The 15690-nt window shown below is 40.3% G+C and overlaps 1 protein-coding gene across 6 annotated transcripts in view; it reads left to right on the top strand.

The window, feature by feature from the left end:
* Nucleotides 1–15690, top strand: part of spire1a (spire-type actin nucleation factor 1a) — a 31996-nt gene that overhangs the window by 4566 nt on the left and 11740 nt on the right. For all 6 annotated transcript variants that reach the window (XM_074612791.1, XM_074612789.1, XM_074612790.1 and 3 more), the window contains exons 3-4: nucleotides 10331–10615; nucleotides 12752–12877. In XM_074612791.1, the coding sequence (XP_074468892.1) occupies nucleotides 10331–10615; nucleotides 12752–12877 (411 nt within the window). The remainder of the gene's footprint in view (nucleotides 1–10330; nucleotides 10616–12751; nucleotides 12878–15690) is intronic.

Raw genomic sequence — 15690 nt, 5'->3', positions numbered from 1 at the left:
CCACAGCTGTCATGTGTTATTTAGTCATGACAAAACAATTTCAGAAACTGTTTTCACAGTGTGCCAACCACTGAATCTACTTGTGAGCAATCGCACCACAAATAGGCTGGTGGTAACACTGTATTGCAATATTGTTGACTTTGGCCTTGAGAAAAACATTTCCTCCATATCGAGCCAATGCAAAAAGACATTTAAATGAATATGAACTGATTATCATTGCTGGTGATGAAAAGGTGGTATTTACTTGTGCGTAGGGTATTTTTTTCTTTAGGAACTGATAGAAATCGCCTTGTTGTGTCAGATGAGTTCTAGGGGTGTACGGAATATCGATATTATGTTTTAGGATACTGTATTGATTCTCAAAAACAATGTATCCATTTTTAATTAAAGAGGACATATTATGCTTATTTTCAGGTTCATACTTGTATTTTGGGTTTCAACTAGAACTTGTTGACATGCTTTAATGTTTAAAAAAAACGCTTTACTTTTCTCATATCAGCTATGTAGTGGCACCTCCTTTCACCCTCTGTCTGAAATGCAGATCCCACTATTCTGAATGCATACAAAAGTAAAAAAACTTTTTTATATTTTATACATATGGTGGTGTGTTCTTTATACAAAGACAGTTTTCCTAAAATTAGATTTAAAAAAAATACATTGAATTGTAACCCCTTCATCATGATACGTATCGTATCGCCAGATTCTTGCCAATACACAGTCCTAAACAGTTTAGTCACAATGAAGATATGGCACTGCCCAGCAGCAACTAGAGCTGCACGTTTAATCGAAATTTAATCGAAATCGCAATATGGCCTACTGCAATTTTCAAATAGCAGGAGGCGCAATATTTGTTAAAGGCGAAATGTGTGTCAAAATAATTTATAAATGAAATATTGTGCTGCAGAGATATCCTGGCCTAAACATCATATTCTACCGACTTAAGAAAACATCTTTATTTAATACAGATCCCCACAAAAACCACATCATATATTTCATATTTTAATGTTTTTCAATGAAAATGAGAATAATGTTGTAATAATTATCATTCCCTCTAATATCGCAAAACATATCGCAATTGCAATATCAATCAAAAATCAGCCCTAGCAGCAACACAAACATGAATTGTTACCTATCCAAATGTAACAACATGTAAGCATGACAACCTTTCAAGCGTTCGTCCCAGTGTTTGAGCCCTGACCTGTGATACACTAAACACGAGTGACTGAGTGGGAGTGAGCTCTGCAAAAATAGCGCACTCTACGTTGTTCTGTACTTATTATGTTTGATGCAGAAGAGCACTTAAAAGAGAGCACGCTTGCTTCTCTTTTTGTTCATTAAATGCATTACTTTTTTTATACTATTATACACACAAAACCACGTGAAGAGGACGTGTGTCCAGTATCTGTTTGGACAAGCAAGGTACACTTTATAATCCTGGGAGGAGAAGTCTCTCTCCAAGCTTCGTTATGTGTACATGCACTAATTGCACAGAGAGTCCTCTGTCAACTCCGAGCAGTCTGATCGGCATTCATGTTTGCCTTGTAGTTCATGTGATCACAGGCATGCACAGTATGTGTGCGTTTTTGCATGGCTTAGTTGGAAATAGAATTCCTCTACCTCAGCTGACAGTCACTTCCCTCTCCTCTGCTTCATCTACTTGTCGTGTATTTTGCAAGTTAATACTGGGTTGTTCCTTTGCATCATTAGCTTTGCTTTCGCTATGTTACTACTAACAAACAGGGTGTGTTTGCCTGGTTGGTATGTTGGAAATGCATGACATCTTTCACAATGTTATTTGCGCATCAGCAGGAAAATCCCACAGAATTGACCGAGTGGCTAAACCAGATTTTAGTCACACGCTAAGAAAAAACAATAGCAATGTTGACCTGTCGGTCAGTCCACCGTTTTGTTTCAGACTGAAATTTCTCATCAACTACTGGATGGATTGCCATGACGTGTTGTAAAGACATGCATGTCCACTTTGATTAGGCCTGTTTGTAAAAACATTTCAACTGTCACCACCATTAACCAACATTTTAATTACGTTATTTATGACCAAACTAATGACACTCCCATCCGCTTCAGCTGAACTTTGTGTTCAGCGTTAATTACCAACCGCAACACCGCTGCTGGTATTGTTTTTAACTTGGGGAAAGGGCCATTGGCTCAAGGCCTATTGAAAGAGGCTAGGTCACGGTCAATTTTGGCGAGTGCAGATCAGATTTTACTGCGCATGTGTTGTACCCCAAAAATATGAAGCGTTGACGACGCGTGACACCTCCTCTATTCACCCTCCTTGCATAATTTGAACATATATGTGAGAAGGTGGATCCAGGAAGATGCCATGTCACTTATAGAGCCAGAGCAACACGACCTCCTCTCCTCTCCACGCCAAAGCACAACTGCCTCACAACAGAGCCGATATAGCAGAGCTGTAGACTATAGTTTAATTTCCCTCTTTAGATTTGTGTTTTTTTTATGTGCTCAATGTAACTTAGTGTTCTGAGAGAACTATGATTTCGCCCTGGTACTTTTCCTTGACCTAATCATATTGATTTAGTGAACACAGCAACTCACACAAACACAGTTTTTTAACCTGTTTGATTGATAATGCACAGCAACTTGGTCACATTTCGGCCACAGTCCCGCGTCCCTCATGTTTTGGCATTGTGTGTATGTGAGTGTTTGTTGTGTCTCAGTCCCTTGTGTAAGTGAGTCAGCCCACTAGCCAGTCGGTCAGTGCCACTCTCTCATACCCTGCTCTGCTCTGCTTCTCAGCACTTGAGTCTTTTGGAGCTAATCACTATCTTGTGTTGAGTTGACCCACTTTCCCTCACTTACACCATAGTTACCAGTGTTGGGATAATCATCAATGATGTCAAATAAAATGTCTTTTTGTTACTTGCGTTAAAAGTGGTCATGAGTAAGTTCTTCTCTCGTGGTGCCCTGTTGTCATGGTTACTAGTAGTAAATATTTCTTAAAGGAAATGAATTTGTTTGAGTCTTGCAGCTTCTGTTGTGTAGCCTTCAGGACAAGCTTAACCCAGTTTGTCTTCAGATGAAGATTAAGGTGAGATTAGTTGTAGTATCCTATTACAGGTCTGCTCGGGTCCCTGTAGGTCAATTTTGGGCCAAGACTTAGTTTCATGCACAAGGTAAAGCCTTGGATTTTGAAATGGATCCTAGTAGTTTCAGTCTTCAGCAAAGGTAGTCGGCAAATGGCAGTTAATGCAAGTAGTCTGAAGGTTCATTTTCTCATTCTCCAAATAATATGGACCCATCATACCCCAAGTTTGAAGCGTTGTTCACTCACAGACCTGTTTTTCCTTGTGTCAAAGTTAAATTCCAGATTCAAATTGCATCATCATCCTCATTTATCCTCTTTCCAGATGCTTAACGGTTAGATTTATTTGGCTGTTTGGCTCAGATTCAGCGGAGCAGTGCATATTTTTGCATGTAAACACAACAGTGTACAGTACTGGCTTCCACGCTGCTGCAGCTGGTTGAACAGGAGCTGCATGTGTCTGCATGTGTGTCTCTCCCTTCCCCCGTATACCAGTCACTGCAGGCAATGAGCTCCGTCTCTACAAAGACTGGTTCTTACTCTTGTCTGCTCTGACGTGAGACTGCACATTTCTAGAAGGAGAGATGTAATTTTTTCATAATTTGTAATGATGTCTGTAGAGTTTTAGTGCCGGGTTTTTGGGTCAGTTGTCTGTGGCTTTTGAGTGCAGACATAGTCCCCTGGAGTGACTGGCACTCAGTTTGATCCCTGTATGCCTGACATTTACCAGTGACCTAATTGTTACATCCTGCTTTTATTCCAATCAATCAATTGATTTTTATTACATTAACAGCTTCACTTAAAAGCACCAGTGCGGCTAATATTACAGCCCCCTAGGTCTACATTTCTGCCTATACAGGGATATTCACAGCAAGCACAAAGCCACAGGAATGCAATTTATTGAGTAGTGCGAGCTATTCGAGTCAGGGTGTTCTATTTATATCCACCACAGGAGAAATCTATTTCTCATTTTCTTCTGGTCCAGTCAGACATTAGCGATGAATTGAATATTTTCCTCAGTCTGTTAGGTTTACAAGGTTATCAGATCTTTTGTCACAAATATTTTCTAGTAGTTGCTTGTGAGTCCTGTGTGGTTTTTGGGAATAGGTTTTGTGTGAAGAGACAGTTTTTTCTCCTCTGTCACAGAAGCTGCCTATCAGATTTCTGTGGTATTTTAGAGCCACTGTGGGGATTCTGACAACATTTTAGGTCAAAGTGTTCCCTTTGGCAGCTGATGAATAATAGCTGTAGTGAAATACACTACACTCTGTGGGTTTTCTGTTTTGGGAGGATGTTTTTGGCACATACAATAACCTGCTTAGGGGTGTCAGAAAATATCGATACACAAGAGTATCGCGATTTTATCGCGTTTTTTATGCGATACTGTATCGGTTCTCCAAAACAATATAGATTTTTTTATTAACTTCTCAAAATTCTGACGGTTCACCTACGGGCCCTACAACTATTCAATATTTCGGAAGTTGTTGCGGTCTCATTTTCAAAGCTAGAGTGAAGTTACTGACATCATATGACACTAGAAAAACCTAAGGAATCCATTGGTACCAACCATGTCATACTAGCTTGTCGAGAAGGAGGCTAAATAATGCTACAAAGTTATGCTAAAGTTTGGTGAGGAAAAACTGGCATGGTGATTTTTACAGAGGTCCGTTGACCTCTGACCTCAAGATATGTGAATGAAAATGGGTTCTCTGGGTACCCACGAGTCTCCCCTTTACAAACATGCCCAGTTTATGCTAATCTCAGGCAGTTTGGGGCAAAAACCATGTCCTTTTTTGCATGCAATATACATTTGTTGCTTTTGCCTATTCTAATATGGTGTGTTCTTTACAGTTTTCCTAAATTCAAATGAAAAAATTAGCAATATGTCGCCTTACTTACAGTATCGCAATATATCGCAATACATTGAATTGTTACCCCTGTATCATGATACATATTGTATCACCAGATTCTTGCCAATACACAGCCCCGGTGATGCTAAGGCTATTTAACCTGACTTTTATTTGGAGAGGCTTTTTTTCTTTAAAGAATTTTCTCTATCTTACCATATCAGCTTTTATGCCACCCTGATAGCTTGAAGTGACACCTCATGTCAGTAACGGCTGTTTGATACAGAGGGACATTTTCCCATCCCTCAGCAATTTCCAGCTGACTTCATATACAAATGCAAACTGGACAGTTTTGACCAGGGGATATGAAAGGGCAGCATCACGTTCTGTTCCACTATGAAAAGTGATGCTTCAGACCGGAGGAGGCCGAGCATCCGCTCCTGCAGTGGAAGACCTCTAGATTTAGCTCTGCTTATGTAACTGTCTGTGTTGTGATGGCTTTTCTCTACTACTGCAGCGAACGCTGAAGGCTGCTTAGCTGACTGTTTTGTGAACTCAGATGGTCACAGTGTTTCCTTGAGCTGTAACTGCAAAGGCAAGAATGTGTTTGTGTTACCTCCAACCCAAAGAATGATGTCAGTCCTGTTGCTCTAGTATGCAAGAATACATACTTTTGCTTTCAAATGAATAGTGTTAGTACTTTTACACTTGTCATATATTTGGAAAGCAAGGCTAGAAAAGGGTTTTCATCAGTTTTTATGAAGCACACTGAAGCACAACTCCTTCACTCTCAGACATGCCCCAGCTTTAAAGGGATAGTTTGGGTGTTTTGAAGTGGGGTTGTATGAGGTACTTATCCATAGTAGGTGTATTACTTACAGTAGATGACGGTTGGTGTGCCCCCAGCATCGAGAAGCACCAGCACCGGAGCAAAGCAATGTACTGCTGTGGGCGGGGACGGCAGACAACTGATATGAATCAACAATTCCTTAATGTAAAACTAGGAGTAGTTGTATCTTCCTGTAAAAACTGATCTGTGTGCTAAATATCTCAGCAGCCTGATTTTTCCTCTCTCCTGTGTTTGTCTTAAAGACCACCATTAACGTTCACACAAAAGACTCATTCTTTGTCCATCTGCGTGTTGGTTGACTCACTGATGCTTTCCCCATCGTGGTTGTTCCTCTCGCACTGCTTATCGAGCAAGCTCATACAACCAAGGATATGTATATGCCTATTTTTCCAACCTAGTTGGTTTTTAGGATTATTTGCCCTTACTTTTTGCCCCATGTGAATTAAACTGGCAGCTTATCGGAGCTTTACTTCATTTATTTAACCTTCATCTCACCGGGGGTAATCACAATAAGAATTAATCACTTTTCCAAGCTAGTTCTGGTTAAGAAAGCGAAACACACAGTAAAGGCATGAGTTTTAGCCTCAGCAGAGACAGCATTTATACTCATGAGTGACCAAACATTCTTGCTTGCCTGTCTGAGTTGTTTGGCTAGAAAGCAGACCAAACAGATGTTTATGCAGTTAATTATGTGCCCCTCTTTCATTTTTTTTGGTCATCAAAATGTCAGTGTTTCAGTCGGTCACAGTACTCGACCCAGTCAGGTGCTATACACGACCCAGTCGACCCAGTCGGGTGCTACGTTCGACCCAATTGGTTGCTATGCTTGGACACAGTTCCTCAGAGTTGTTTTGGCATGTCACCGGAGAAAAACAAAATTGACGTTATTTAAAATGTGGTCATTGTGTGGGACATATGCTTGAATACAAAAAGAACCATCTCCGCCTCATTTAAGTGGTTAAGTGGAAAAACTGCTCTTCATTTTGTTGAGTGGGTATAAATAAGGTAATGTTTGGAGTAAAAAGATCCACCTCATGACGATTTTCTTTCCATATTCATAATTTTTTTCCATCATCAGGTCTTACTTGTATATCATTTATTAGCTATTTTGCACTAGTTATGCTTGTCGGGAGCTAGGTCTAGCATTGAAGATTTGATATTAAATGCAATGTGTTCCTTCAAGAGACAAAGGTTATTCATGAGTAAAAAATTCCCTTCCTATTCGTCATTGATTCTCAAGATGATGCCTCTGTCTGACACTGCTCTTCATGTGAGGAGGAGATTCTGTAGTATAAAACAACTCATTGTTGGAAAACATAAGCCTGAAGCACTTCTTGCCCCGGACAATGATGTCATGCAATAGCTTAGCATCACTATTTGTTTGTTAAGCGTGAGAAAAGTTGCTTTCGAGGGAGGATAGAGTATATCCTGAATGGATTTTTGAAGACTTTATGTATCACACACACACACACAGGATACTATTTTTTTCTTTGACACCCAGATGACTCATCCCGCTATATTTCCTAAGAGCCATTTGAAAATGTATGCAACTTCCTGTGTTACCTGTGGTTGGCCAAGACCGCAGCGATGGGAACATATGACGATTTCATCCACCTTGGCAGGCTACCATCTATACCCTGGGTGGAGCCTGGTTTCAATTAGTGGTTTTGCTACCAAACATTTCTGCCCATGCCTGAAACCCAGCAGTGGATTTTCTGGCTGTCTTTCCCAACTGTTTATCAGCATTCTTGTTCCCCTCCTTCCTCCTCTGCTTTGGCTCCTTGCCTCATTCCTCTGAGTCACAAGTCTTCAGATGAGATTGTGAGGTGGATTTAGAAAACCTAGCTGTAATATTTCCTCTTTCCTGGGTGCTGGCTATCGATACTTAAGTTGCGTCTTCCCCATTCCATTTGACATAAACTCATAAGGAACTTGATGTCATTCTTTGATATGAAATTATTAAGCTGTTACAACACTACCTTGTTGGTGGAGTGACAGGGTTGAGTTATCCAGCATTGAATTTTTTTTTTTCTAGCCATTCATGTCTGGACTCACTGTTAAACTACAGGAAGTTAATTATTACAAGCCATTTTGTGTTGGCAGGGAAATTGGATTTAACTGTTGGCTAAATCAACCCATGCCTTGCCAGTATAGCAAATGTTCCGCAATTGGAAATCTAGTCTAATGCAACTGCTGTCCAGTGTAAATCTTTGGTGAATGAGACCCTTGTGCTGTCTGTCACTCCAGCGTTTCCTTGTATCTCCGCCCACTAGTGCATGTTGTCCTACAGATGGATTATAAGGTTACATAATGGGACACTAAGGAATAGGATATTTATTTTAGCCCCGGAACAGGATTATCTGCTGCACACAGAGATGGTTGATAAATGATAACAGTACAAGACCATGAAACCAATCTTTCTCCAGTAAAAGAATATTTTCATTTATAGAAAGACAATGAATATGGAGCTGAAAGTAAACTGACAGTTCAGGGATTTGGTCCATAAAGAAGAACCACAATAGCAGTTTCTAACGACACAAGTCGGGTATGGTAGAGCTGTGTTGTCTGTACATTAATGCAGAGAGACGACATGGAGACTTGTAATGATGTTATATAATGACATTTTATATGTAGGTTATTGGGAAACACCCAAGTGGTTGGCTACAGGTTGAGGGAGTTCCTGCTTCTCGAAAACATCTAAGGGTGTTCCAAACGTGAGGAACACCCTTACCCACCACTTTGATTCTATATGACATGTGGGTTATGCACTAATTGTTTCTGTTGCTGCAGTCAATGATCCCAAACATGCTCAGTCCACACCCTTCATTTCTGTGCGCTACAATCCCAGACAACATGTGCCGGAACAACGTGCCGTTCTCTGGCACCTCACTCATAGCCAGCCATGCCCGACAACACCTACCGTACATCAACACTATTATTTATTTGGACTCCTCCCTCTTTCAACAATGCCGCCCCATTCCTTTCTGGATAAGAACATACTGTCCAGTTATAACGCACGGTTCACATTTTATCATCTCAACAGGGCAAATTCAAATTAGCCTTGAGGTGTTGCTTGTGCACATACTAACATGATTGCAGCCAGCAGATTCCATCCATATCCAAATCCTGTGATCCTGGTTAAGGTTAGGCGTTGACATCGAATGGTTAAGGTTAGGCACTGACCTCAAATGGTTATGGTTATGATAGGTCGTCGGGCAGCAAGTCTTTCGAGAGTTTTTGCATCTTTTTGCAATTTGCGGGTTACCTTTTAGACATGACCCAATTTCAGTGCGAGGGCTGAATGAAGATGACGTATCAGTTGTGGTGAAAGTCTTGAAAAGAGTTGAAGATTGAGTCCAAGTTTAAGCTGTGAAAGAAGTTGAAGTGTCAGTCGAAGTTTAAGTGATAAATTCAACTCGAAGTGTCGGTTGAAGTGGAAATCCAGAAATAAATTTGCCAAAAATTAGTTCACGTGTAAAACCAAAAGAAGATTTTTCATTACTTTTATTATTTCATTACCAATTAACTAATCATGTTTAGTCAACAAAGGCCCAGACGGCTGATACATGTATTAATTGACTACAGCTCTAGAATCCTTCTCAGTGAGCTACTGTCCTGTGTATAATATTTAGCTCCTCTTGCTTCCAAACACTTGTTGAACTGAGAGCAATGGTTTATGCCAACTGGTCATACTGCAGTGATTGAACAACTTTGTCCCAAACAACCAGTTTTAGACATTTTGGAACAAGCTGAATAAAACTGATAGGTCATACCATGCTTGTTAATGAAGGGAAGCAGTGATGAAATGAAATCCTCCCCAGACGAAGGTAATAATTACGCTATTGGGAGGAACGCCGGCCTCGTTCCAAATTTGGTTTGAGGACATGACCTGTATGTCTTCTTGTCTGTTCAGGTGTGTTGAGTTTGCTGTAGATTTAAAGTTGTTTATCTCACGAGGATGCGCTGGTGTGCCATGAATTATAGAGCAGCCGGACGGAGCAACATAAAATTGAGCGTAATATAATAATTATACCAACAAACTTTGTATAGCAACTCACTCAACTCAACGTCATACAAGAATGCAGCACAAACTGCTTTACAATAAAGGAAAATACACATAAAATCAACATAAAAATGGGTAGAAAACAGTGTAGTTTGTCAGCTGGAAAGAACATAATGTATGCACACATAAGGGCACGTAAACAAATGTCAGTGGACAGGAAAAATAGAATTTTATTGCTGTTGCTAAATTAGAAATGCCCCTCAGATTCTCTACTTAATTGTCTAGCTAAAGAACAGTTCATTTATGTATATACCTGAAAGTTCATGATATATATATATATATATATATATATATATTTTTTTGTCTTTCATAGCTTAGAAGTAAAAGATCTGATACTGTGGAAGGCAGTGGATGTCAATCTTAATTTTAACAAGACCCAATCCTGCACCGTTCTTTTTTCTGTAGAAACTCACTTGAAAGGAACTCTGTTATTGGTCTGTAAAATTGATTTATTTTCCAGTACACAATAATAATCTACACTATCCCATTTGTCCATTGTCCCGCAGGTTATTGACTCGCTGGGTATCATGATCTACAAAGCTCTGGACTATGGCCTCAAGGAAAACGAGGAGCGTGAACTCAGCCCGCCGCTGGAGCGCCTCATCGACATGATGACCAACACCGAAAAAACGGAGAGCGACCCCTGTCCTGACGAGGGCTACGAAGCCACAGAGGAGGAGGATGAGTGCGAGGAGGAAGAAGGAGAGGAGGAGGAAGAGGAGCCTGTCTCTGCCACCACCACCACCACCAGCGCAGTCAGCGCTGTTCGCAGCTATCGAGACATCATCACGGTGGGTTGTTTGAATCCTCCCGTAATAACTAATCATTTACTGTAACGATTCAATCAGTCATGGTTGAAGGATCAGGCTGATCCATGACGGATCAAAGTCATCACAGGCGTTTCAAATGTGCGGATTCTTCTCTTGCTTTGAATATTTCCTCTGTTAACGGAGCAGTGCATCCACACGTCATCATCACTCCAGCTCCAAACATATTCCCCTGATGGGGGCCGTTACGCTGTAAATTCCCCAAGTAGCTTCTAAATATGAGACTGGCAATTATAGCTGTGTAAACACGCTGGTATTTGGGGAATAGGCTTAGAAACTCTCCCAGCTTGTTCCTTCCATATAATGAATGGATAACACAATCAGTGCGTGTCTTGCCTCGCCTGGCTCCTAATTCCTCCAACAATCATTCTCTTGACTGCAATATGTTGGTATGACATGACTGGAGTAGATTAATGCACATTCCTGACTGACCTGCTTCCTCTACATGTACTCTGCTGATCTGTCAGGCGGAGGTAGGTTGGGTCGATGAGGGTTCAGCGAGACGTGAAGCTGAAAAAAGATGACAGGACTTGCTTGTGAAGCATCCCACAAAGACAGGAGCAGTTAGACGTTGAATGGGTTTCCTCAATACTTTAGTGAAATGGAGTGAACTGCTATCCTCTTACCAAAGCTGTCAATCTGGGATTAAGTATTAAATGCTCAAATGATTTCTCACAAAAGAGCCTGTCAATTTTACACCACATCTCCAAGCTATGACATTGGCACATACTGTTGTACCTAAAAATTGCGCAGTTAGATTTTTTTGCAATAGATAATGTTTGCTTGATACAGATCATTGTTTTTAGCATAAACAGTGGAAACCACCAATGCAGCGGTATTTTAAGCATGGTCGTAAACTCTCCCATCGCTCAGGTGTCATTTTACCTGTGAATTTCCCTTCAATGGATGAGGAAGAAAACACTTTCTGCTGAGTCAGACATTCCTGTGGTTGGCCAAGCCCATCATGAGAATATGTCACTTGTCTGGTTTTTCCCTTTGTGTCGCTGGAGATAATTTGGCAGTTCATCCATTACTCTGGCAATGGCTTGTGTTATCTTTACGATCACTGTTAAATACCATAAGTGTCAGAGCTTTAAATAGTGGGTAGATGATGTTAATCAGGGAATGTCACTCCGACTGGACAATCAGGTTCATGCTGTTTCGTGTTTTTGGCCACGCTGGCAGCATGGCAATACGCCTGCCAGACCACAACTTTGGCCCAGACCGAAATATCTCAAGAATTGTTGGATGGATTGACATGAAATTTTGTACAGACAATTATGGTTCAGAGAGGGTAAAGCCTGCTGACGTTGGTGATCCTCTGATGTTTTCTCTAGCACCACCATGAGCCAGACATGTTTTGTTTTTTTGGGATGGATTGGCATTACATTTTATATTGACATCCATATCCCCCCCTCCACATGAATTGTATTAACTTTCCATTTCCACTTTGCATCCAGCACCAACATCAGCCCAAAACTACTACCAAAACTACTAACTAATAATGATTAATGATTTTCACATACATACATACATACATACATACATACATACATACATACATACATACATACATACATAAAATAAAAAATGACAGAAGATAAGTCTAGACGCAAATTGGCGTGGCTTATATGGATAGATTCGTCTGGACCCATAAAATCCAGGGAAAAATCGTCGGAGACTTACGGTTCAAAAGTTACAGGCTAAAGGTTCATTGTTATAGCGCCACCATCTGACCACATCGCACCACATTCAACACTGCACTCCGTTGGGTCCCAAGCAATACACCCGCCAAGTGTGAAGTAACTCGAATGAGCGGTTCTCGAGATATGCGAAGGGCATACGGAAAGACAGACAGACATAGATTCCTTGCTTTATAGTTATATATATATATATATATATATATATATATATATATATATATATATATATATATATATATATATATATATATATATATATATATATATATATATATATATATATATATATATATATATATATATATATATGGCTATCACAAATTTCCCTCAAGGGGCTTCATGGTGGCTTTAAAGTACCACTATATATCACTAATTCCTTCCCTACCGTTCTCTACAGATTTGTTCTTCCCACCTGCCCAGCCCATCAGCCGCCCCCAGCCACTACCAGGCTGTGTGTCGTGCTCTCTATGCCGAGACCAGGGAACTACACACCTTTCTGGAGAAGATCAAGAGTGCCAAGGAGGTAAGAAACTCTTGCACGTGACGAGTTATTAATAAATCTGGTGAGAGTAAGTCACAGTCAAGCGGAAACACAAACGATGCCATCTGCTCAGCCTTTTTCTTTACAGTACCTGATAATACACTTGCATATGAAGTGAGTCACCATAAACCTATTTCAGAAACACTCACTTCATTTATATTGTCACTCGTCCAAAGTCGGAAAATGTCGTCCACGAGTCATACTCCAAACATTTGACTCATTTTCACATGACAAACATACCAAAATATGAAAGAAATGGAAAGTGAAAAGGAAAATTGTGCTTGGGGGTGCAAAACAGCTAAGAGGACATGAGGAAAGTACCAAACTGTCTTGTCCCTGGGGTTTACCACTCTGCTGCTTTGGTATGTGGATTTACTGTGTAGAATTCAAATGGTTGAATTAGGATCTGTGAGGCCAACAGGCTTTCTAACACTGGGAAAAGAAAATACCAGAGTGGTGCCCAGAAACTGCACAATAACAACAAAACGGCCCACAAAGTGGTGATGGTCCAGAAGGATTGAGAATGTGTGGGTGTCCATGTATGACCTTCCTGTCAGACCAGCTGAGAACTCGTCATCGCTTACACTACTTGGCATGACATGGACGTCGTCTGGCATCCTGTTTCTCATTTATTTCTGATTTAATTATCACAACATTAAACACAGAGTATTGGTACTGGAGTAACTGAGTGTGATTAGTGAGGGATTCCCTATAGAGACAGCGAGTTTTAGACAATTAACCAACTGTTCATCAAGATGTGCTGGAATTCATTCTTTTGAATTCAAATCAGTAATTACAAAATGTCAGCATGAAAAAATACTATTAAAGGAATACATACACCATGGAAGATATGCCATAAGCAGCTTGAGCAGAGCTAGATATTACAGACCAGGGTGTAGTCTAATTTCAGAAAAAGAATGTTATCATTTTAATGGCACATTCACACCAAGAGCGAAGCAAACTCTTCGCGCAGCGCGATTACATACAAAGTCACTGCAAAGAAGCAAATAGACACACATTTGCGGGAGTTGAAATATTTCAACTCGAGGCGAGAAATTCACGTGATGCTGTATCGTGAAATCAGCGTTGAGATTCTCCCCCTGTTGTCACTGACGTCCTGTCGTTGATTCAGAAATGGAGGGAAAAAATACTGTAGCCGTCTGTGGTCACCAGAGCTACGATAGAACATCATATGTACAGAGACCGGACAAAACTCTGTGTTTTAAATGTATGTGTAGAAACCACAGACTGTCTATGGTATAAACAATAACATTGCTGCCGTATTTATGCCGAGATGACGTTATGTTGAGTGTTGATGGAGCAGCTACAATTTTAAAAGTTGTTTGCTTGTGGACTGACCTGACAAAGCATGAATTCAGACTTTTTACAAATCGGCATTATTCTCGAGTTATTTTGGCATCCTTATGATCCGTTTATTGCAATTAAATCACAGCACAATTTGTTTATTTTGGGTTCATACCGCAGTAGCGACGTGTGACTTGCAAGATGCAGTCAGTGCAATGGCACTCTATGTGAATACAGCTCACCACCGGGTGATGTTATGAACCCAGACACTACGGCGTTTGGTTTGCAGACATATCTGGGACTTCCACAAGATGTTCAAAGCAGCAGCAGTGGTTATTTCTTCCATGGTTGAGGCGAAAATTAGCTTTTTTCTCTTGGTGTGAATGCGACATAAGAAATGCACTGTTACACATGCATAAAGTTGAATTGACAACCTTTATAAAGTCGTATGCAGTATAGAGGTGGAGGGGAAAAACATTTGCCCTACCCCTCTCAAGCATTCAAAATAGAATGAAATTCTTGTACAGTTACTAGTACAACTTTGTGTTCCCTGATTGAGTTGAGGTTTAAAAAAGATTTAGCCTCATGACTTATTCCATAGCCTGTCAAACAGCTTTTGCTGCACAGTATGTATGTACACACTCATGCAATATGTGCAAACAACCTTATGTAATAAATGGTTATAGAATCAAGTTTAACCTTATTACTGCTATTTAAGGAGCTTACAGGAGGGGCGACCACCCGGCTGTACAGGCTGCTTTGCACTCCCTGTAGCACTGAATGTCACTGGATAGTTGCTAATAGGTAACCATACAGTATCACACATGCTTACAAATTAGGAGGCTAGTCAATGAGTCCTTCTCTCACTGTTGTTGTTTTTCTCTCTCCTCAGTCACAGTCTATCAGCTTCTTTCTATTGGATTCCCTTTTCTGTACTTGCCGGTCTAGAAATAAACCGAAACCTTAATTTGTTGTGGAGGGTGTGTTCAGTGAGCGACAGGTTAAATGTTGTCACGGTTTAAAAGAAGGGAAAGGTCAGATCAGCAGAACAAGATAAGGCTTAGGAAGAAGGAATGTGTTTGAACAGTAAATACAGGTGTGGTTGAATAGATGTGTCGATGATGAGAAGAAAAGCAGCTGCAGCTGTCAACAGAGGAACGCTTAGGCTTTTCTTTCTTTGATCTGACAGTGATATCGTAGATCATGAATCTAACAACTTTTGACAAACGAAAACTTAATTTAGATTTAAATTTATTGTATAAAGTAGTATATTATATATAGTATATACTATAGTATACTATATATAGAGTATTTGACTGTCTATGATGGAGGAAAATTAAAAGCGTCCGTATTCTTTTGGTGGTGGAGCTACTAGAGCAGCACTAGGGGTGGGGGAAAAAATTGATACAGCACAGTATCGCGATATTTTGCGGGGCAATATTGTATCGATACACGGACGTCAGTTATCAATCTTTTATTATATAAACTAT

Source organism: Sebastes fasciatus, chromosome 17 (genome assembly GCF_043250625.1).
Source record: "Sebastes fasciatus isolate fSebFas1 chromosome 17, fSebFas1.pri, whole genome shotgun sequence".
NCBI classification, from domain to species: domain Eukaryota; kingdom Metazoa; phylum Chordata; class Actinopteri; order Perciformes; family Sebastidae; genus Sebastes; species Sebastes fasciatus.
This window is presented reverse-complemented; position numbering and strand designations above follow the sequence as displayed.